Here is a 24,645-nt window from a genome sequence, read left to right on the forward strand (position 1 = left end):
TATTGCCTCAGAACGAGGTGAAGCGCTCTGTTATAATGATTTAGTCTGCTCGCCAGGCACTTCCGTGTTCGCAGAACAAGTGAAAGCACTTTGATACATACGGAGGAGGAGGAGGAGGAGGAGGAGGAGGAGGAAGGAAACAGACTAGGGATAAGCACTTTGAGGGCTATGAGGGAGAGCACAGCGAGCCCCGTCCGCTGATGTATTGAGATGGAAATATCAAGTGTGTCGACAATAATAACAGACAAACAATTATTATAGGAATAACCACTTTAAGATTAGTAATAAATAATAACGATAATTATGTTAACAAAAAAAATGTTATTTAGCGGCAGAGCGTGGCTTCGATCCACGGACCTCTGGACTGAACCTGCGCGCTGCCGACTGCGCTACTCTGCCAATTTTTAAAAGATGGAAAAAATCAATATAAACATAATCTCGCACTGAACGCAACATTTGGCACAAGTTACACGCCAAAGACACTGCCACAAGCTGCTGTGTTGGCTGTTACCACTTCTTGGAAAACGTGACCTGAACCAAAACAAGACAATAGTTAGTAAATACACAAGGAATAGTAAGAAAGTATCTAAAAATAAGTAGACAACGTGCCTACTGAAGCTGAAACAGGGAGTGCACGCGCCAAGAGTTACTGTGTGCCCGTTGTTTGTGTTAATCGATGGACGACGCACTGGACCAGGTGTGGTGAGTGTGGCGATGGGAGAGAATCAAGAGGAGGCGTAATTAACCTCTCTCTCTTTCTCGTTTTTTCTCTCTCTCTCTCTCTTGCTGTCTCTCTATCTATATATATCTCTATCTTCCAAACATACCCCCACCCCTACCCCCTGCGCGCACACACATCGTTTGCATCAGCCAGCCCGCGGGAAAACAGTACGTCCTTTGATCGCTCCGTACTGTCAACACGACCCAGCAGACACACGACCGCGATGCCTCTCCGCTCTCCTTGGATAAATATTAGTGGGAGGAAGAAAGGCAGGGAGAGCTACGAGAGGCGAGCCCCGGTTACCCTCCCCCTCCCCTTTCCACTCTCCTCTCCCTCTACATAAGGTAAATAGTAGAAAAAGAAATGGGAACGATATGTATGTATGACTTATTTCAAATGATTTCTCTATATAATCTATCTTACTGTTGTGTCTCTCGTTTGCCTACGGGGTTAGTTACTCTCCTATCATCGCCTGTCCTATTCTTCCCTCCCTTCTCATAGGTAAACATTAGAGAAAGAAGAAATGGAAATGGAGTGCAAATGTTTGTTTTGGGGTTATTTATATGTTTTTTGTCTCTCTGATGCCCCCACTGTAATCTTCTCTCCCATTCTCATCATCTGTCCAATTCTCCTCTTTCCACATAGGTAAATATTAGTTAAAAAGAAATGGAAATGAAGTAAATAAGGCTGCGTTGTTAATAAAGGTTCACTCTGTCTTTTGGGCTTTAGAGCTGCCACCGCGGTTTCTCCCTCCCTTTCTCATCACCTGCGTCAATCTTGTCTCTATTCTCAAAGGGAAGTACATGGGAAAGGTGAAATCATGTATATATAGTTTACCTCCCACTCTCCCCTTCTCTCGACGTCTTCATAAAACATCTCTATCTTTCTCCTCATCTTCCTCCTCCCGTCCCACTTCCTCTAATGTAAATGGAACGTGTCTCGCCTTTCACCTGGTGTTTACAAAAGGCCTCTTCCTCCTCGCCTCCGTGTTTGCCCTCACCGAGCGTGGGGGGGAGGCGCGTGTGTGGCAAATAATGGCACTCGGACACAAAGAGAGGCAATATTTTCGTGTACCCGAGTTTGATTTCCAGCAGTAAGCGATGTGAGTTTATCTTCAAATTCTCTCGCTTACTCAATGAGAAGAAAATATGTTGATACACACTCTTATTCCTTGATCTCTGGAATCCACTTTCATTATGTTCTTAGTGCACTCATCCGTGCCAGGGGGGGGGGGGAGATAAAGAGAGAGAGAGAGAGAGAGAGAGAGAGAGAGAGAGAGAGAGAGAGAGAGAGAGAGAGAGAGAGAGAGAGAGAGAGAGAGAGAGAGAGAGAGAGAGAGAGAGAGAGAGAGAGAGAGAGAGAGAGAGTTCCTGGACACTCTGGAAATTAAGCGAGAGTTACTTCCATTTAAACGCCAAGATGAAGACGTAACATGAGTACAAAGGGAGCTAACAATTCGAAAATGAAGGAGTTTTAAGTTCAATAAAACGTGAAACTTCCCATTCTGACGTTGTGGTGAATCGGGGTTCATGCAGAATCTTTCATATATAACAAAATTTTATATAAGAAAGTATTGTAGAGCATCGTGGGGGACTCAACGTGCTCTTTGACTATTTTAGGGCAGAGCGTTGCTGGTGTCAGTTATTTATGAACCTGATTTACTGACCTTGTTGTGTTTCCTTTTCCTGTGTACCAATAGTTTTCTGCCCATGTTCTGTCTCCTTTTTCTATGTGTATATATTTCCCTGCCCTTGCTCTACCTCCTTTTTCGATGTATCTGCATTACCCGCCCCTTATTCTGGCGCCCTTTTCAATGTATCCAAATTTTCCTGTCCTTGTTCTACCTTTTTTTTTATATATGAATGGTATCGTACACTGTTCTGCTTCTTTTTCATGTTATTTAGGCTTTTATTTCGCCTGTCTATATTTCCCTGCCCTTGTTCTGCCTCCATTTTTTCTAGGTATTTTTATTTTCCTGTTCTTGTTTCGCATCATTAACCGAGAATAGAAGTGGAATGTTGCTGCGGCGGGTATTTATCCCTCTCGGCGTTTCAGTACAGCAGGTGACTTTTCCGAAACGTGGGGAGTTCGTACCCTCCAGATGGCAAGCTCACGTGTTTCTCCCACTGAAGGACCAATGCGCCTCAGTCTCACATATGTTCAGAGTGAGTGAAAGGATCAGTGGAGGAGGTCTTATTATTGCAAGTTCTTGTGTAAGAGATTGAGTGTGTGTGTGTGTGTGTGTGTGTGTGTGTGTGTGTGTGTGTGTGTGTGTGTGTGTGTGTGTGTGTGTGAGAGAGAGAGAGAGAGAGAGAGAGAGAGAGAGAGAGAGAGAGAGAGAGAGAGAGAGAGAGAGAGAGAGAGAGAGAGAGAGAGAGAGAGAGAGAGAGAGAGAGAGAGAGAGAGAGAGAGAGAGAGAGAGAGAGAGAGAGAGAGAGAGAGAGAGAGAGAGAGAGAGAGAGAGAGAGAGAGAGAGAGAGAGAGAGAGAGAGAGAGAGAGAAGTGTTCCTGAACACTCTGGAAATTGAGAGTTACTTCCATTTAAACGCCAAGATGAAGGCGTAACGTGAGTACAAAGGGAGCTAACAATTCGAAACTGAAGGAGTTTTAAGTTCAGTAAAACGTGAAACTTCCCATTCTGACGTTGTGGTGAATCGGGGTTCATGCAGAATCTTTCATATATAACAAAATTTTATATAAGAAAGTATTGTAGAGCATCGTGGGGGACTCAACGTGCTCTTTGACTATTTTAGGGCAGAGCGTTGCTGGTGTCAGTTATTTATGAACCTGATTTACTGACCTTGTTGTGTTTCCTTTTCCTGTGTACCAATAGTTTTCTGTCCATGTTCTGTCTCCTTTTCCTATGTGTATATATTTCCCTGCCCTTGCTCTACCTTCTTTTTCGATGCATCTGCATTACCCGCCCCTTATTCTGGCGCTCTTTTCAATGTATCCAAATTTTCCTGTCCCTGTTCTACCTTTTTTTTATATATGAATAGTATCGTACACTGTTCTGCTTCTTTTTCATGTTATTTAGGCTTTTATTTCGCCTGTCTATATTTCCCTGCCCTTGTTCTGCCTCCATTTTTTCTAGGTATTTTTACTTTCCTGTTCTTGTTTCGCATCATTAACCCAGAATAGAAGTGGAATGTTGCTGCGGCGGGTATTTATCCCTCTCGGCGTTTCAGTACAGCAGGTGACTTTTCCGAAACGTGGGGAGTTCGTACCCTCCAGATGGCAAGCTCACGTGTTTCTCCCACTGAAGGACCAATGCGCCTCAGTCTCAGATATGTTCAGAGTGAGTGAAAGGATCAGTGGAGGAGGTCTTATTATTGCGAGTTCTTGTGTACGAGATTGAGTGTGTGTGTGTGTGTGTGTGTGTGTGTGTGTGTGTGTGTGAATTTGAGAGAGAGAGAGAGAGAGAGAGAGAGAGAGAGAGAGAGAGAGAGAGAGAGAGAGAGAGAGAGAGAGAGAGAGAGAGAGAGAGAGAGAGAGAGAGAGAGAGAGAGAGAGAGAGAGAGAGAGAGAGAGAGAGAGAGAGAGAGAGAGAGAGAGAGAGAGAGAGAGAGAGAGAGAGAGAGAGAGAGAGAGAGAGAGAGAGAGAGAGAGAGAGAGAGAGAGAGAGAGAGAGAGAGAGAGAGAGAGAGAGAGAGAGAGAGATAACACGAGATGAAAGTCGCGGAAAAGGCAGGAGAGAGATGCAGCCTCCGAGGGCAAGCTGATGGAGGGCAGCGCTTGAGATGGATCTTGTCAAGGGGACGAGAAGAAGGAGGAGGGGAAGAAGGCAAAGAAGAAAGACGAGGAAAAGGAAAGGAAATAAAAGGTAGGCGAAAGAACAGAAGAAGAACAAGAAGAGAAGGAGAAAAACGACAGGAAAAAAGGAACTGCAATTCAAGGGGGAATAATACAAGAAAAGCGAAGAGAAAGAGAGAGAAAAAAGAAGAAAGAGCATGGAGAGAAGGAGAAAAGGAAGGAAGACAAGGAGAAGGAAGACAAGGAGGAGGAAAAAAAGTGGAGGAGGAGGAAGGGGAAGGAAAGGCTGAATCAACTTGAGATCTGGTTAGCTGAAGGAGGGAGGAATGTTGCAGAAAATTAGTTGTTATGAGGAAGGAGAGGAATGGAATGGAACAGAAGTGGGAAGGAAGGATGGACAGAGAGAAGGGATGAGAAAGGCGGTTGTTGGGGGACCGCAGCTGGGAAAGAAGAAGTACATAGGAAGAGAAGGGAGGAAGGAAAGAATTGGTATGAGAGAAAGAAGCTGCTGTTGTAAGATATCATGGAAGGATTAGGGGAAGGCAAAACGAAAGAATGATAGAGAATGGGAATGACAATGATAAATAGGCAGTTATGAAGTTGATTTATTATTAAGGAGAAAGAGAGATAACATTGGAGAGAGAGAGAGAGAGAGAGAGAGAGAGAGAGAGAGAGAGAGAGAGAGAGAGAGAGAGAGAGAGAGAGAGAGAGAGAGAGAGAGAGAGAGAGAGAGAGAGAGAGAGAGAGAGAGAGAGAGAGAGAGAGAGAGAGAGAGAGAGAGAGAGAGAGAGAGAGAGAGAGAGAGAGAGAGAGAGAGAGAGAGAGAGAGAGAGAGAGAGAGAGAGAGAGAGAGAGAGAGAGAGAGAGAAAGTCGACGGTCTGGTTACCTTACCTTTTCGTCTCATGTGTTTGTTTGCGTGTTTGCCTTCCTGTGTGTGTGTGTATGTGTGTGTGTGTGTGTGTGTGTGTGTGTGTGTGTGTGTGTGTGTGTGTGTGTGTGTGTGTGTGTGTGTGTGTGTGTGTGTGTGTGTGTGTGTGTGTGTGTGTGTCCGTCTGTTTACTTTTGTCTCTGATGCATGACTGAATGAATTGGAAACTGAATAAATGATTGAACGTATAATTGAATGGAGCTCGAGGAGAACGGAGGGAAAGGAGAATGGCAGGGTAATGTGCTTGGCTCATCGAAGCAAAACAGAGCAAAGTAGGTCAGTGAAGGAAGAGACAAAGGAAATAGAATGATTGGCTTTAGTGAGGCAGTGGTATGTAGAGAGAATCACTTGGTTTGTCGTGGCTGAATGCAAAATGGTTGAAGTAGGTCATAAAACTCTTGTGGAAATAATAGTATACTCATAAGTTCCGTTAATCTAAAGCCAAAGGAGACAAAAGAAAAAGGAATGGTAAAAAATAAAGGAATCAGATACTATTGTCTTGGCTGAGAGAGGAAGAGAAAAATAAAGGTTATTGCGGGAAGGGATTGAAAAAGGATACACAAGACTCTTACGGAGGAGGTGAAATGTAGAAGCCACGTAATTGAATCTGCGTCTGAAGGAAAAAAAGACTAAGTTTATGAAGTCCTTGTGAAAAAAAATAAACATTGATCTAAACAGGAAGAAAGATAATATGAAGGAGAGAGAGAGAGAGAGAGAGAGAGAGAGAGAGAGAGAGAGAGAGAGAGAGAGAGAGAGAGAGAGAGAGAGAGAGAGAGAGAGAGAGAGAGAGAGAGAGAGAGAGAGAGAGAGAGAGAGAGAGAGAGAGAGAGAGAGAGAGAGAGAGAGAGAGAGAGAGAGAGAGTGTGAGAGTGAGAGTGAGGAGAGGACGTGTTTTCGCGTTAATTAGTCACGCCGAGCCCTCAGCACAAACTTTGGAAGCATAAAAGAGAGGCGTCAGTAACAACATTAAGCTGCAACAACGCGAAGCTAAAGTACAAATTAACATATTCATTACACACACACACACACACACACACACACACACACACACACACACACACACACACACACACACACACACACACACAGAAAAAGAGAGAGAGAGAGAGAGAGAGAGAGAGAGAGAGAGAGAGAGAGAGAGAGAGAGAGAGAGAGAGAGAGAGAGAGAGAGAGAGAGAGAGAGAAACACTGAAGTAAAAGAAGACACGCCCTTGTAACAGAACGAAATGAGAGACAGCAAGAGCCCTGAGGAATTTCAAGTCACCTGCCACCTCTCTCAGTTTCTTCGTCCACCTCTTTCTCTCTTTCTTACTTTTCGCTTCTTCTTTTCTTCTCCTTTGCTCCTCGTTTCTCTCTCTTCCTGCATCTTGTATTACAGCCTCGCTTTTACTGCTCCTCAACTTTTTCTTCCTTTCTCTTCTTCCTTCTAACATATATCCTTTTCCTTATTCTCCTTTTCTACTTTCTTCTATTTTTTCTCTCCTCGTTCTTTTCATCGTCCGCCTTTTCATCTCCTCCTCCTCCTCCTCTTCCTCCTCCTCCTTCCAGCTATAACGGAGAACTTGGTCGACGTTCAAGGTTGCTGAACACCTTTTTCTCTTCCTTAATTTTACTGTCACCGTCTTTTTTTTTCCTCTCCCTGATGCTGAAAAGAACCTCCATATAGAACATCTCCCTTCCCCTTTCTCCTCTCTTCTCTCTCCCTCATCCTCCGCTTTCAAAAGTGTTCCCTGCTCGTAAAATGGCTCTGAATAGTATCCGGTGAAAAGGGGGTTTGAGGTACACGTGCTCGCCCCATCATCATCCCCACCACCATGTAGCTCCCTTTGGCTTGCGGGGGAAAAAAGGTTAAAGAAAAAGCATCCACGGCAAAAAGGGTCTGACGAAAAGTGGTTGGAAATGTACACGTGTTTTCTGCGTCGCCAATGCCACTCACTACGAGTTCTGGGTACAAACGTATTCCACGAAAAGAAGAGTTAAAAAATCAAAAGAACGGCAAGGCAAAGGAATCCTAGCAAAACGTATCCAACTAAAAAGGTTTAGCAAATACACGCGTATATACCACCATCACAACCACCATCACCACCACCACCACTACTGCCATGTCAATAAAAATAGTATATAAGAGAGATTCCAGGCCAGTGCAGGGACGCGAAACCTTCTGTAATTTCCTTCACCCTTGAGAGAAAAAAAGAGATAACAGGAAAAAAAGTAAAATGAGAACAATTCCTAGGCATCAGATGGCCCAAGGAGCAGTACAGTGCCACGAAGTTTTTCTGTCACTACCATCAACTCGCTCCTCCGACCTTGAGAGAGAGAGGGAGAGAAAAATAAGGGAAAAAGTAGTAAAAGCAGAGTAAAAAAGAGAAGAGTTCCAGGGTATCAGATGAGCCAGGGATCAGTGTAATGCCTCGAAGTCCTTCCACCAATACCACCACGCATGAGCTCCTGGGAGAAAAAGAAAACGAAGGAAAAAAATATACGTAAAAGAAACGTATTGGGGATATCAGGACACCAATGAACAGCGCAAAGCCGCTAAATTATTCTACCAATGTTACCACGCATTAGCTTCTCCTTCCCCTTAAGAAAAAAAGAAAAATGAACGAAAGGTAAAAGGAAGAACCTCAGGACGTCAGGAAGGTCTCAGAGCAGCGCAGTGCCTCGAGGTTCTTCGTGAAAAGGCCTTACGACGTTTTCCCATTTCCCTGCCAAACACCTGACTGTAAAGGTGAGGCCAGCGTTAACATGCATCAGGACCGCCGCGCGCTCCACCTGTCCCCACACTTGACACCTGGGAATGGAGCAGAAGGGCGGGGACGATAGAGAAGTGGGAGAGGAGAGCGGGGTTGTAGTGGAACGTCAGGGGCAAAGGTGCAGCAGAGGAAAACATGAAAAAGGAGTAAAAGGGCAATGCAGGGGAAAAAGGAAGGTAATGCCAGGGGGTAAGGTTGCCGGAAGGAAAAAAGGAAGGAAGGAAACAAAGGATGAAGCAGGTAATGTTCAAATGGGGACGAGGTTATCATGAGGAGAAAAATAGAACATCTGGGGGAACATAAAAGGAAATGGGAGTCACCTAAGTAGAAAAAAAGAATGATGAGAAAAAAAAAGGAATGATGAAAGGGAAAAAAAGGAAAATATGGGAATCAGAATAAGAAAAGGTAAAAGGGAAATGAGCGAGGAGGAAAAAAAGTGAAAGAGGATCAGAAGAGTAATAAAGAGAAAAGAAAATTGGGAATAACAACAGACGCACAAGAAAGACGGCAAGAAAGGTGTAAACAAAGAAAAATGAAGTAAAATATGAACGGAAAATAAGCAAGAAAAAATCAGAAAAACGTGAGAAAAAGAGCAAGAACGAAAAAAGAAAAGCAGGAACATGGGAATCAGAAAAGAAAGCGGGGATAAAAAGGAGAAACAAGTATCACAAACAGGGAAAAGGACAAGCCCGAGTACGATAGTCTGGAAGAGAGAGAAAGAGAGAGAGCGAGGCGGCCCGTGTCACCTGAAGCACTCGCCGGCGGAGACTGGATGAGGCCCTAACGCCATCATGATAAATAAAGGAGAGAAGGCGAGATGGCCGCGACTGATGGCTGCTCGGGAGGTAGAAAGGAGAGGGAGGAAGGAGGCTGAAAGGAAGGTGAGTAAGGGAGGAAAGAGAAATGAAGTGAGGTAAGGAAGGCGACGCTGACGGTTACTGAGAAAGAGATAAAAAAGGAAAGAATATTAGGGGAAGGGACAAAAGAAGGGGAAAACGAAGAAGGAAAGAAGGAGTTTACGGGTGGAAGGACGAAGAAAGAGAGGGAAAGAGGGAGAGAGCATAAAGGAAAGGAGGGAGAGAGGAAGGAAAACTAGTGAAGAACGAAGTACAAAAAGAAAGGAAAGGAAGAATGGGAGAAAGAAAAATGTGATGCGAATGGATAAGGAAGGATGCAAGGGAGAGGTGGTAAAGAAGGGAAGGGAAAAAGGGAGGGAAGGAATGAAAGAGTGAAAAGACGAAGAGAGAGAGAGAAAGGAGGGAGGCAAAGAACAAAGAGAGGAAGGAAAGAAAACGGGACAGAGACGGTACTAAGAGATGGTGTGAGAGTGGGAAAACGGAAAAAAGAAACAGAAACGAACGAGACGGAAATGAAGAAATGAAACACAAGGGAAAGGGAAAGAGAGGAGGGAGGAAGGTACGAAAAGAAATTACGTGTAGGACGGAAGGAAGAGAGAGACGAGGTCGAAACTAAGGAAGGGCAGAAAGGTTGGTAGAGGAGATGGAAACGAGGACACGATTGAGGCGAGAATGAAGAACAGAGACACGAAGGGGGAGAGAGAAAAAAGGAAGGTAAGAAACAGAGATAGGAGGGAAGGAAGAGAAAGACAAAGATGAAACAATAAGGAAGGGACAAAAATGTGAGTAGATGGAACGGAGACGAAGACACGAGGGAAACGAGAATGGAGAAAGGAGACAGACATGGAGGGAGAGGATGAAAAGAGATAAAAAACAAAGCTAGGAGGGAAGGAAAGTATGAACGGAGGAAAATAGAAAGAGGGAAGGACACTGAAAAAAACGAAAACCAGAATGAAGAAAAGAGGGACTGAGGGAGAGAGGAAGGGAAGAATGAACGAAACGAAGATAGGAGGGAAGGAAAGGATATATAAAGGAAAATGGAAAGAGAAAAGGACAGCAAAAAAAAGTAAAGAAAAAAGGAACTGAGGGATTGGGGGAAGGCGCTAAAAGAGGATAGGAAAAAAAAGAAAGGGTGGACGGAGGGAAATGGAATGAGAGAACGACAGCGAAAAAAAAACAAGAAAACGAGAATGGAGAAAAGAGGGTCTGCGGGAGGGAGGAAGGCACGAAGCGAAGATAGGAAGGAAGGAAAGGATGGACGGAGGTCATTCTGCCGGTGGTGTCGCGGTGGTGAGGCACGACAGCACCTCCTCCGTGGCTGCACGAGAGGCTGCCGACGACGCTTCCTTCCCATTACTGTAAATTGGAAGAGTAGTGGATTGCTTCGTTGGCGGTGGCGGCGGAGGCGGTGGTGGTGGTGGAAGAGGAGGTGGCTGGGAACGTGGTAATGGTGGTATTGATGGAGGGCAGAGAGGAGTCTTGGTGGTTGATGGCAGCGGTAGTGGAAGTGAGAGTATTGGGGGTAGGGGGGTAATGGTAGTAATAGTTGCGGTGATAGAGGTGTTGGTTGTGGTAGTGGCGAATGGTTTAGGGGGTAGGTGATAACGGTGGTCGTGGTTACGGGGTAGTAATGGTTGCAGTGATGGGATGGGTGGTGATATAAGTGGGAGATAGAAGTGGTAGTCGTAATAATGGGGTTGGAGTGGGTTTTATTGATGCTGGTTGTGGTTGGTAGTGTAGTATTGGTGGATAAATTGTTGTTGTTGTTGATGGTTGTTATTGGCGTTGGTGATGGCGGTGGCGGTTGGTGTTGGTAATTGGTGTTGGTGTTGGTGGTGGAGGTGGTGGAGGTGCAGGTGGTGATTGTGATGAACACGGGCATCCAGACACTCAATGATGGAGAGATTGTTGTTGTTGTTGATGGTTGTTATTGGCGTTGGTGATGGGGGTAGCGGTTGGTGTTGGTAATTGGTGTTGGTGTTGGTGGTGATGGTGCAGGTGGTGATTGTGATGAACACGCCATCCAGACACTCAATGATTCCTAACGCTGAAATAAAACACCGAGATAACGACGCCGGCGCCATTATAAAACATCGAAATAATTACTGCTATATGGCGCTGAGAAAAAACTGGCGGAGCATAAAAACTGTGATATTTCTTTTTGACGTCATCAGCAACATTTTTAAAAGCAGCGAGTTGCGGGAGATAAGTGTATAACATTACTTTTTTGCTCTTGGTCTTCTTCCATGGCCATAAAAAACAGGATGCTGTCATTTTATATATCATCGTACTCAAGATTGTGCAATAGATTTTTTGTAGTTGGTGTTTGTAAGTTTATTTCTTCTATTTTACTCTTTAAATGAGCACTATGCTACAATATAAAAAAATGTTCTTAAGTCTACAGAGAGAGTCAAGTGGAGTTATTTATGGTATCTCCAGTAATATGACCTTTCTGTGCTGTAAATACGAAGACCTTGACAAAAATACAGTTAGCCGGCACAACTGAACGTCCCTTACACAACAGATCCGTGATAGGACAATGTAAAGGTGACAGGGCTATACAGCGTAGATCAAATATAACGAAAGTATCCTTGTGATGAAATTTAACGCATACACAGATAGCCGGCATGCTGGTTAAAACTTACAACCGGAGATATGTAAAGGGTACGTAAAAGTCTAGGGTGATGTCCAGCCATATTTACATACAAGTCACTAGAGTGTTGGCAGGAGTATAGAGCGCAGACAGTGTTGGATATGGTGGTAATGGTGATAGTGGTGTTGGTTGGTGGTGGTGGTGGTGTTAAAGTGTTGGTGGTGATGTTAATGGTGGGGGAAATGACTTGCAAATTTGTCTGATCTCGAGTTATGATGGATATTCTGTGTATGTGTGTGTGTGTGTGTGTGTGTGTGTGTGTGTGTGTGTGTGTGTGTGTGTGTGAGTGTGTGTGTGTGTGTGTGAATATATCGTGTACACACAGCCTGGCTCTACCTCCCGCCCCTCAAAATAACCATTGTTCTTCCTTTGACCACTTACTCATTCCACCAAACACCCCATACTTTCCCTCACTCTTCCATTCCTTCAATAACCACTTACTCTACTAATACCTTTCCGTTCTCCTTTCTGTCTATCTACCTTTCTATCTATTTATCTATCTATCTATCTATCTATCTACCTACCTATCCATCTATCTCTTCTGTCTCTATCTATCTCCCTATCTACGTATATCTCTACCTCCCTCTCGTTCTCTTCTTCATCACTGTTGTCCTCCATAGCCTCTTGAGCAGCTCATTATTCACATTCGCATGAGTTTTATCCTTTATAATAATATATGAGCCCATTATGAATTTAGATGGCCTCTTTACTTCTATTCTCACATACGTTATTAGTTCATCTGCGTGTGTGGGCGTCTGGCCGGATGTGTGTGTGTGTGTGTGTGTGTGTGTGTGTGGGTGGGTGTCTGGCTGGATGAGTGTGTGTGTGTGGGGGGGGGGGGGGGTCTATCTGTCTGTGTGTGGAGGGGGTAAAAGGTGTATTTTTTTTCTTTTTTTACTTCGTGGCCTATTGCGCCGTTAGACTTTTCCCTGGTAGGGCCTGATGGTCGGCCCAGCCCGTTCTGCCGTGGGGGCGAGTGTTTATAGTAGCGCCATCTTGTTTTGGCTCATGCTGCCCCCCGGAGCTCCTCTCTAAGCCTCTCTTTGAAGAGGTAATCTAGAGTCCGGGTTGATATGTGGTCTTCAGGGCAGCATGCGGGCAGTCTTAGACCACTGGTCTTAGGGTGACTGGAAAATCCCAGCTGTGCGGCGGCCAGGATTCGAACCCGCGTCCCTCCTTGAGCTCCTGGACGCAGCGCCGGTACGCTAACCACTCAGCCGCCGCTGGCTGGTTGGTTATATTTTCGTGACATCTAATCGCATCAAGCATCTGAGTTTTCCACTGAATCTTACACGTAACCTTCCTACAAATATACTAAAATATAATAAGAAGATATAGAAAAAACGTTACATACCCGGTCAAAAAGCACATGGCTACTTATATGCTTTCACCCTGACTTACTAAAACATAGAATTAGAGTTAAAGGCAATAGAAAAGAATATGACTTATCCACTCTGCCTAACATCCTACGCCTAAAGGACTATATGAAAGCAGGTGGGAAGAGCAGAGGGAGGGAGAGCGGAAGAGGGTAGAGGGGACGAAGGGACAGAGAGAGAAAGGAAATAATAAAATGAAAATGAAACGTGAGAACAGGAAAGAAAAAGAAGGAACACTAATGAATAAAAAATTATGACACTGCATGTCTTCATTATATTCACCTGACCTCAATGTAGCGAAGAAAAAAACAAAACATGAATAAAACTCGATAAAATATCGTCAATTCATGGTATCGTAATGCATTGGGAAGGGAAGGGAAGGGAAGCGATGAGAAAGGAAGGGAAGAGAAAGGAGGGGAAGGGAAGGGAAGAAATGGGAGAGAAAGGTAAGAGAAAGCAAGGGAAGGGAAGGGAAGGGATAGGAAGGGAGAGAAAGAGGAGAGGAATGGAAGGAAAGGGAAGGGAGAGAAAGAGGAGAGGAATGGAAGGAAAGGGAAGGGAAGGAAAGGGATAGGAAGGTATGGGAAGGGAAGAAAAAAGAAGGAAAGGGAAGGGAAGGGAAGGGAAGGGAAGAAAAAGGAAGGAAAGGGAAGGAAAGGGAAGGGAAGGGAAGGGAAGGGAAAGGAAGGAAAGGAAGGGAACGGAAGTGAGGTAAAGAGAAGAACAGAGAATGGAAGGGAAAGAAAGAGAAAAAAATAAGCGAAAAGTTTGACCTTTCTTATGCCCTTGAATGCTATGTCCTTCGCTGTAAAACACACACACACACACACACACACACACACACACACACACACACACATTGCCGCTACCATGCCTGGAAACTTTCTGACAGAGGACAGCTGCGAAAATACACACGAGAAGAGGAAGGAGTTGACGGCAAAGGGAAAGCCGACGGAAAAGCTGAAGTTGAGAAGTAAGGAGATTGAAATAGAGGAGAAGGAAGGAGATGAAAATAAGGAGGAGGAGGAGGAGGAGGAGGAACGAAAGGGGGAGAATAAAAAGAAAGTGCAAGAAGAAGGTATGACAGTGAAAACGAAGTGAAAGACAGTGCGTGACAGTTTTTGGATGAATAAGAATGAAAGCAAATTGGAGGAAAGTGGAGGAAGAAAAGGACGAAATCAAGGAAAACGGAACACATGGAGGAGGAGAAGGGGGAAGTGGAGAAGAAAAAAGAAGAAACGGCATTAAAAAAGAGGTAATATATCGGTATAATGGAAAGAAAGAATATAGGAAACTAAATTCAGAAACACAAGTTGGAAAAAAATATGAAAGAAAAAATATGAAAGCGAAGAAATGAAAGATAAAACGAGGCATAATAAGACCAGAAACACAAAGAAACATATACTAAGGAAATGGTATGAAAGTATAAAATGGAGAGGCGGTGGCAGGGTGAGGAAACAAGAGGACAGGCAAGGAAAAGGAGCGAAGTCACACGGAAACAAGATACGGAGGCAAAGAAAGGAAGGCGGAAATGTCACGGAAGGAGACGTGAGAAGAGAAGAATGGGAGAGTGGCAAAAGACAAATACCTTAGAAGATAGGAGAAGCTACACGAATAAAACAAGGAAAGATAAAATGAGGAGAGAAAAGATATGCTGAGAGAATACCACGCCACACAAATAAAAGGGGGGGGAGAGAGAGAGAGAGAGAGAGAGAGAGAGAGAGAGAGAGAGAGAGAGAGAGAGAGAGAGAGAGAGAGAGAGAGAGAGAGAGAGAGAGAGATAGAGAGAGAGAGAGAGAGAGAGAGAGAGAGAGAGAGAGAGAGAGAGAGAGAGAGAGAGAGAGAGAGAGAGAGAGAGAGAGAGAACTGGTAAAATGAATAGGTCATACAATTTCAGTTGAGGATTAGGAAAAAAATATATAAAAAAAACGAAGGACGACGGCAGAAAAAAAGAAACGAGATAACAGATATTTGAAAACGTAAAAAGGGAAAAAAATGGACTGAAAAAATATTAGAATCGAAAAAAAGAAAAGAAAATATGGGAATAAAAAGAAGTGTAAATGGAGAAGAAGGAAAAAAACATGGAGGAGGGGAGGAAGAAGAAGAGGAATTGGACGGGAGGAGGAGGAGGAGGAGGAGGAGGAGGAGAAAAAAGAAGCAGAAGGAAAAGGAGAGGAAGGGTGCGCTTTGACATAACGAGGAAGATAAGTAGGGAGGAAGGGAGGTAAGATTGGGAGAGAGAGTGTTGGGGAGAGTGGGAAGGGCAGGTAGGAATCACGAGAAAAAATGGGAGACGAAAGAGGAAGTAGGAAAGCAAAGAAAGAGTGGGTCGGGGAGAGTATGTGCGATGTCAACCTTGCTTGCAACTCGAGGCGGCAGCTGTCAATTAGGAAGATGGTGCTGGTGGTGGTGGTGGTGGTGATGGAGTGGTGATGGAAAAGGTGTTGGTGTTGGTGGTGCGATGTTGATTTCAGTGGTTCGGAAAATAATGAGGTGGATGTCAGTTGTTTGGACAGTAAATATGTTGGCAGTGATGTGGTTGTGATTGTAGTAATGGTGGTGATGGTGATGGTAACCGGAGGGAGAGGAAGATAGAGCGATGTATAATGGGTGAAAGGGAGTAGAGAGTAAGGTAAGGATAAGAATGGATAATGGGGATAGGGGGAAGGAAATTAGGGCAAAAAGGAGAGCTTACAAGAGACTAATAACTATGTAAAGGTAAGGTGGGGAAAAGGGAGGTATTAAGGGGGTAACGAGAGAGAGAGAGAGAGAGAGAGAGAGAGAGAGAGAGAGAGAGAGAGAGAGAGAGAGAGAGAGAGAGAGAGAGAGAGAGAGAGAGAGAGAGAGAGAGAGAGAGAGAGAGAGAGAGAGAGAGAGGGAGAGAGAGAGAGAGAGAGAGAGAGAGAGAGAGAGAGAGAGAGAGAGAGAGAGAGAGAGAGAGAGAGAGAGAGAGAGAGAGAGAGAGAGAGAGAGAGAGAGAGAGAGAGAGAGAGAGAGAGAGAGAGAGAGAGAGAGAGAGAGAGAGAGAGAGAGAGAGAGAGAGAGAGAGAGAGAGAGAGAGAGAGAGAGAGAGAGAGAGAGAGAGAGAGAGAGAGAGAGAGAGAGAGAGAGAGAGGTTTGTGTGTTTGTGTATCTCTCTACTCGCTGCATCGCCTCCTTCTGTCACACAAAGCTTTTTTCTCTCCAGCCTTTTTTCACTTTTTTTTCCTCTTTCTGATCCTCTCATTTTTTCCTCTTTCTTTTTTTTCTGACTTCGTTATTTTACTGTTGAGGGGAATTCCAGCTTTTTGTTTCCATTCACTTCATGTTCTTTCACCGGTTCTGTGTGTGCGTTGTGTAACTATCATTGTCCATTTGTTTGTTTGTCTTCATTGTATCGGGAACAGTCAGCGTGTTAATGATGAGTGTTTAAAAAATGTAGCGAAAAGGGTTCGTTTTTAAGAATGTGGGTCTAATCATGACTTTCAATACCATCATTAATATGCAAAAATATGAGAAATCTGCCTTCACCTCTAACCAAAAAACTGCTTTCACCTCTAACAGAAAAACTGCTTTCACCTCTAACAAAAAAACCTGCATTCACCTCTAACAAAAAAACTGCTTTCACCTCTAACAAAAAAAACCTGCATTCACCTCTAACAAAAAAACTGCTTTCACCTCTAACAAAAAAACCTGCATTCACCTCTAACAAATAAGAATCAACGCTGGTTATATTTAGATAGAAAACAAATGAGTGAGCGAATGAAAAAAAAACAAAGGAAAAAAACAGAGGCAAGTTAATCAGACAATGTAATCCAATTTTATCCCAACCTTCTATTTCCCACGCTCATAATTGCCACAATATATTTAAGAAACCATTATTTTTTTCCCTTCCTTCACCCTCCCTCTCGCCCCGACCACACTCTCTTTTGTTCTCCATCTTCCCCTTTTGATGGTCCTCGCTAACGATCGGCCGTCACGTGACCTTTGTTGGCTATGCATGTTTTCAATTCCTTAACAACGCGCGAATCGGTCAATTTCTTCCCCCGTTTCCATTAAGGTGTCGATGCCGGTGCTGGGAGACGCTTTGTCAGGCATCGGGATCGCTAGTCTGAGGGCGTTTTTTCGGTGAATTTCACATAATTTCGTTTTATTGTGCGTTGGTTTTTAATACTTGGTTTTGGGCTGTTTTCCACGTCGTATTGTGTTATCTTTACTGAGCGTTCGTGCTTCTCCTTCTTTTATTTCTTTTCTGTGAGTGTTATTGTATTTATTTTCACCCTACTATTCCTTCTCGAGGGTTGAGTGAGAGGACACGCGCGTAACACTTTTCTAGCTTCCCTTTAAATTAAATTCCTCTCCCTCCACGCCGCCCCGTCCCTTGCGAGGAGCACTTTGCCCTCCGCCTTTATTTAAGAGGCTTATTTTTTATTTACGTCCCATAACGTTTAGGCTTTACTCTGTCTTAAGTCCATAATTCTTCACAGATACGAATGTTTACTACTTTAAGCCTGATGGTTCGAACACACACACACACACACACACACACACACACACACACACATAAAACAGTAATACAGTAAATACCCTTCTAATGGAACGCTTGACTTATAGCAAGCCCCATTTATCTTATTCATTGCCAGCAACGAAATCGTCGAATGGATGTGAGTTGTGTGTTTAATCATACTGCAATATGAGAGAGAGAGAGAGAGAGAGAGAGAGAGAGAGAGAGAGAGAGAGAGAGAGAGAGAGAGAGAGAGAGAGAGAGAGAGAGAGAGAGAGAGAGAGAGAGAGAGAGAGAGAGAGAGAGAGAGAGAGAGAGAGAGAGAGAGAGAGAGAGAGAGAGAGAGAGAGAGAGAGAGAGAGAGAGAGAGAGAGAGAGAGAGAGAGAGAGAGAGAGAGAGAGAGAGAGAGAGACACACACACACACACACACACACACACACACACACACACACACACACACACACACACACACAGGCATCCAAATCCCTTTTACTGGCAAACAATAGAGAACTGTCCAACTAAACGTTCGTTCTCAACTTGAATTTCGACTTTACTTGAATTTATATTTGTATTAAATGTTTTATGCTGGTTGTCTTCCTTTGTTTGTGCTACATACGCTGTTTCTGTTATCAGTGAACACCCACTTAACTCTTTTATTTTAGTGCACTGTAAAATTGGCAAGCACTCTGTGTCCTCTGTCTGTGCCACGCTCTTTGTGCTACTGCATTCGTTACTATTGAAGGTTTGTTTCACTCTTTCCTTTTCCGGTATTGTTTTGCGAAATAGGGTTTGTGTAACTGTACCACAAGAAACACAAAGCTCACTCACTCTCTCTGCAACACTGTGCTTCTTTATTTGCACTAATATGACCACAGGATTTACTTTTTCTCTGTCAAAGTATTTGATTTAGATTATGTAACCTTATTCTACTAGTGAATAAAAAATATAATACGCACGCTCTTATGTGCTGCACCTCGGGTACTTCCATTGAACACATGATTAATATCTCTCTCTCTACTGATGGATGTGGCGCCTCTATTCACTTTCCACAAGACTCAAATAATTGTTTTGCGTCACCCGCCGAACATAAACACTTCGCGCTTGGCTTGGCAACTTTGTTTTCCTCTTTTCGTCCCGCCTTTGTGTTGTCTGAAGAGTCATGGCGGCGTGAAGTTGTTTTTGTCTTTGAAGATCGGCGGTATTTTCGCCCTATGTTCGCTGGACTGTAAAAGGGAACACACCATTATTTTATTCAGCTACAAATAATGGCATTGTGATGAATTATCGCTGCTCAGTCTGAAGCCATAGAGAAGAACGACTGACTGGAGCTCCACATTACTGGGGCCTCCTCGGGCGACGGTCAAGTAGCGGTGTCCAGGGCCGGTAAATGCACCTCGCCTGCCTCGCGCCGCCTGGTCACACTTGCACGAGTGTGGATCAGCAGCAAGTAAAGGCGATTAGCGTCCAGCTGAGCGTTGCAATACAGCCATTAGCAGCGACGAGTCTTAGTGCAACACAACTCATCACCGCTAATGGATTTTCGGCCACACAGACGCAGTGTTTGCCGCCATTACTCTTGCTGCCGGCAATTACCTGCAGGACGCCCAGACCACCGCTGCTCCTACAAAGGGGCCTGCTGGCTACTTATTACACTCATAGCTATATATATATATATATATATATATATATATATATATATATATATATATATATATATATATATATATATATATATATATATATATATATATATAATTCAACAATTACAAATTACATCAATAAGTTACAATTAGATTAACTCATCATCGATAACAATAACAATTTCCTTTTAATTATACCCTGACATCATTACGGCGTCCCTTCTCTTCACACGACCTCAACTCACGCCTTCCTGCCCCCGTCCACACTCTTGCCAAAGAACCCCAACCCTGCCCATCCCTTCCTGCGCCTCACCCCCTCATGGCCTATGGGACTGTATATGATAACAGCTTAGTCCCATCCCCCCAGACAATCAACACATAACATAACCCATTCCCGCCCTACATACATAAAACTATATATGCCTCCCTTTACCCCTGGCCTATTGACATTATTACCCCTGTACCGGCCTAAGCCTCCCTGCAGCCTACAGACATATAACTGATAGCAGCCTCCCCGGTGTCCACAGAGTCCGGGGCGTGGGTGGGCGTCGAGAACAACACCGTGGTCAACGTGAAGGCCCAGCTGGGCTACACCGCCTTCCTGCCCTGCTCCGTGCGCATGATCGGCGACAAGCAGGTGAGTGTGACAAACGTTTGTATAGCACCGTTCTCGTGTGTACCTTCATCACAACGTTTTTATGGACAGTAATTTCTTCTTTGGTCTGTTTAACCCGTCCGCTGCGATTGGCACGGATTTCGCCTTCACTGGTAGCCTGGTAACATATGCTCCCAGGTCTTTCTGTCCCTCTGTGGTGGGTAGTGGAGTGTTTCCCATGTGGTATTGTTATGCTGGATTTTCCCTCCCAAGATGCATGACTTCACTCCTGTAGCTTGGTGATGTCTTTTTGTAGGAAATCCGCATCTAAGGGGTTAAGGATTCAGCTTTGTATTAGAGGCACGCAAACCATAAACCGTACATCTACATACACCTAAACACATACACATACACACACACACAAATAAACACACATTCACGCACACACACAAACGCTGCACATAAATGTAATAAATACATACATTCATGCATACATATAGGCATAACTGCACCTCGATGTAAGGGGCTTTGCAAGCAAATATATGTAGAAGCACAAAAATGCAATCATAGACCGTGAAGGAGACGGGAAAATGTTGGGGAAAAATGAGAGAAAGAAAGGAAAGGAAGGAAGGGAAGTGAGGGATAAAAGAAAGGAAAGATATGGAAAGAGGTTGGGATAGAGGAAGCAGAAGAGGTAGAGACAGAAGGGGAGGAAAGTAAGGGAGGAGAGAATAAAAAGAGGAAAATATGACAGGGTAGAAGAAAGGGAGAGAGGAGAAGGAAATTAGAGGGAGAAATAAAAAATGAGGGAAAGTGGAAAAACGAAAGAACAAAGTAAAAGTAAAGGGAAAAGAGTGAAGGAAAGAAAGAATTGAGACAGGGGAAAATGGCATAAGAGGGAGAAGAAAAAAAAGGGAAGAAAGGAAGAGGGAGGATAATAACGGATAAGAGGCAATGAAAAAATAAAAGAAAAATAGCTGGAAGGAAAAGAGTGGAAAGGATGGAAGGGAGGAAAGGCAATGAGAGGAAATACGAAAAGAAAGAGGGAGAAAGGAAAATAATAAGGAAAAGAGAGAGAGAGAGAGAGAGAGAGAGAGAGAGAGAGAGAGAGAGAGAGAGAGAGAGAGAGAGAGAGAGAGAGAGAGAGAGAGAGAGAGAGAGAGAGAGAGAGAGAGAGAGAGAGAGAGAGAGAGAGAGAGAGAGAGAGAGAGAGAGAGAGAGAGAGAGAGAGAGAGAGAGAGAGAGAGAGAGAGAGAGAGAGAAGAATATGAAGAGAAGTAAAAGAAGGATTAAAAGAAGAAAAGGAAAGAGGACAAGACAGGTAGAACCAAAGATAAGGTATATTAAAGGAGGCAGCCAATAAAAACGATAAGTTGAGGGGAGAAAGAAGGGAAGAAAAGAGATAAAGATAGACAGATAAATAGAGGAATATAGAGAGAGAGGCAGAGGCAGGTGGAGTCCAAGGTGAGGCGGGCAAGATCAGGGTCCAGGTGTACACAGCCTTCCAGGGGAGACTACATAAATCGTGCGCGCCCAGAAATTACAGCTCGACCATAAGTTTGGGAGAAGTTAGCTGTAATATCTCCTCAGCCCGTTATTACCTATAAGAAAGGAGGCGGCGGCTGGAGTAAGCACTGCTGGATAAGGAGGTGGAGAAGGAGCGGGAGGAAGAGGATGAGGTGTAAATAAAAAAAGCAAAGGTAAAGATTGAGTTAAAATTTTTGCTGGAAAACAATACAAAGAAAGGAGATGGCAGAGGAGATAAATAAGGAGGAGTAGGAGAAAGAAGAGGAGGAGGGGAAATAAGAACCGCCAGAGAACGAAGAGGAGGAAAATATCGATGAAGGTCAAGAAAGAAGTGGAAAAAAATGGAGAATTGCTGGATAAGGGGGTGGAGGAGAAGCAGGAAGAGGAGAAAGGTTAATAAAAGAAAGTGGAGAAGGGTTAAAAAGAAAATGTTGAGTTGTAGGTATTGCTGGAGAACAGTAAAAGGGTAGGAGATTGAAGAGGAGAAAAATGGAAGGAGGAGGAGGAAGAAAAGAAGGGGAAATTAAACACTCCTTGAGGACGTAAAGGACGAAGATATCACTGAAGGCAAAGAAAGATGAGAGGAAGAAAGTCGAAGAGAATGGAGGAAAGGAGAGAAAAAAATATACAAAAGAAACAAAGACACAAAGCAGAGGTAAAGAAAAAAAACGGTGGAGGTAAAGGTTACGAACGATGCGAAGGAGGAAAGGGAGAGAGAGAGGGAGAGAAAAGTAAAAGAAAAAAAGAAGAGGAAGAAACTGGAGGCCTCAGGAGAGCAAAGAGTTGGAGGGGACAAGAGTCAAGACACCCAAGTTAGGCAACGACACCAGGTGGACAGAGGAGGAGGAGGAGGAGGAGGAGGAAGAGGAGGCGGAGGAGAAGGAGGAGGTGAAAGAAGAAAAGGATATAAAAGGAACAGGAAGAGGAATGCAAAGGCCTGGGAGGAAACGATATGGGTGGAGGAAGAGGTAACAGTGGAGGAAGAGAAACAGGAGGGCAGGGGAGTAAAGGGACGAGAGGTTCCTTGCTTGTTAGAGAGACTGAGGAGGCGTCGAGTAGGTTGAAGGGAAAAGAGCAGCGGGAGAGCATTGACGGAGGAAGATAAACAACAAAAGTCATTATCATATGGTGAAATACAGAGCAAACATTCTTCCTAAAACTGGAAAGGAAGTATAATTTGATAGTAGTAGTAGTAGTGAAAAGAGAGGGGAAAGCTGGACAGTTTCGTTTAGTCGGCGCAACATCTGTGGTCATATGCTGGAGAGAGACAGAAGGGGAAGGAATTATAAGAGAAGGGAACAGATCCCAGGAGACGGGACACAACCCCCGATTAATACCTGGTACCCATTCACTGCTGGGTGGACAGGGGCGTAGGGTATCGGAAAAGCCGCCCATTTCTTTGCACTCCGCCCGGGAATCGAACCCGGGCTCTTTCGGTTGTGAGCTGAGTGTGCTAACCACTGCACCACGCAGCCCCCGGAAGAGAGAGGGGAATCACGTAGCACCAAGAAAGACAGATAACACCTTGATAGTAAAAAAAATCTCCACAAAACACTTTCTCATAATTCATATTCACTTCTTACATTAAAAGGAAGGGAAAAAATCTGCTTGAGAGTGAGAAGAAAGGAATTAGCGCAGTATAGTAATACGTCACTCATCACTGCTCGTTATTAAGGGACTGGTAATACATCAAGCAGCCTGCACAAAAGAAAGACTTCCCTTACACTTCAAATCCAATGCATATTTGTATGTGATTTATATCTAATCTGCAGTACGCTGTGCATCTTTATTTGAACACGTTCGAGTTAGAGGAAACTTTCAACAAAGGATAGAATGGTCTTAATCTGAAATAATCCTCCTTATTCTTCACACACTCTGGAAACAAGTCACCTATCACGCCAGCCACGTAAAATGATATTCGCCTGCCCTACCAGCCCTACCAGGCCCCGCAGGCGAGTCCACCGGCGCTATGGGCTGCGTATAAGAAAAAATATCTTAGTGATTTGTATATTTACTGCAGTAAATCGTGATTTTGTGCTAAGAAATATGAACAGTTAGTAACCAATGGATAAAATCATGCAAAGGTTCGTCCCCAAACTTTTATTTCCGTGATTGGGTGTGATCGGCAGACCGTCGTGATATAGTCATATAAATACACGTTAGCAGGAAGTAAAATCTGTTTTCTCCTGTTTTAAGATATTGCATAATGCAACAATGTATATCTTCTTAGATTGGCTCAATAAAAGAAAAAAATCAGAGGTAATAAACAAACATTGATGGGATGAACTCCTGAAAATTATTAGCCAATGACGGTGCAAGTTTATTGAACTTTAAATCAGCTATAATGTGGGACTGAAAAATGTATATTTTCTGGAAATAGGTCAAGTGAAGAAAAATACGTAGTGTGTGTGTGTGTGTGTGTGTGTGTGTGTGTGTGTGTGTGTGTGTGTGTGTGCCAGCTCGAAGGAAAAACAAATAAACAACGAATGACAAAAGGTGTCAATTCCCAGGAACAATAAAAGCTGATGGGATACTTGCAAACTTGACGAGGCAAAACAAAGAGTATGGACGCCAGGACGCACAGGGCAGCAGCACACAGCCAGCAGAAATGCCCATCCCCAGCCACGATGCATGTTAATAGAGAGTAAATTTGCAAACTATAACAAAAAATTAGAATGTTAGCCACTGAAAAATAACAATGGCGGCGGTAAAAGTATCACGGCGCGTGCTGCCTCTCAGGGCGAACAAACACGCGCTCATCACCCGACGCCACGCCGGGATAAGAAGCTCTTTAGAATTACTAATAGAAAGTAAACAACACAAAAAAGCCAGAGATGAATTAAGATGAATTATGACGTGAAGCAATTAGGAGGCGCGTGCACTGCTGATGATGATGTTGATGAAGATGCTCATGAACTTGGGTACGAACTATTGTTGCTGCTGCCACTACTACACACCATCTACTACTACTACTACTACTACTACTACTACTACTACTACTACTACAACACCATCTACTATTACTACTACTACTACTACAACACCATCTACTATTACTACTACTACTACTACTACTACAACACCATCTACTATTACTACTACTACTATTTTTTTTTTTTTTTTTTACAGCAAAGGAGACAGTTCAAGGGCACACAAAAAGCAAACATTAATGAAAAAAAAAAGCCCGCTACTCACTGCTCCTAAAAAGAATCCAAAGAGGTGGCCGAAAGATGGGTCAGTTTTGGGAGGAGAGGTGTTCTGATACCCTCCTCTTGAAAGAGTTTAAGTCGTAGGCAGGAGGAAATACAGATGAAGGAAGATTGTTCCAGAGTTTACCAGCGTGAGGGATGAAAGAG

The 24,645-nt window shown here is 43.8% G+C and overlaps 1 protein-coding gene across 1 annotated transcript in view; it reads left to right on the forward strand.

The window, feature by feature from the left end:
- Positions 1 to 24,645, forward strand: part of LOC126987478 (uncharacterized) — a 140,742-nt gene that overhangs the window by 60,410 nt on the left and 55,687 nt on the right. The window contains exon 6 of the mRNA XM_050844446.1: positions 19,695 to 19,804. Coding sequence (XP_050700403.1) covers positions 19,695 to 19,804 — 110 coding nt within the window. The remainder of the gene's footprint in view (positions 1 to 19,694; positions 19,805 to 24,645) is intronic.

Source organism: Eriocheir sinensis, chromosome 65 (genome assembly GCF_024679095.1).
Source record: "Eriocheir sinensis breed Jianghai 21 chromosome 65, ASM2467909v1, whole genome shotgun sequence".
NCBI lineage: Eukaryota > Metazoa > Arthropoda > Malacostraca > Decapoda > Varunidae > Eriocheir > Eriocheir sinensis.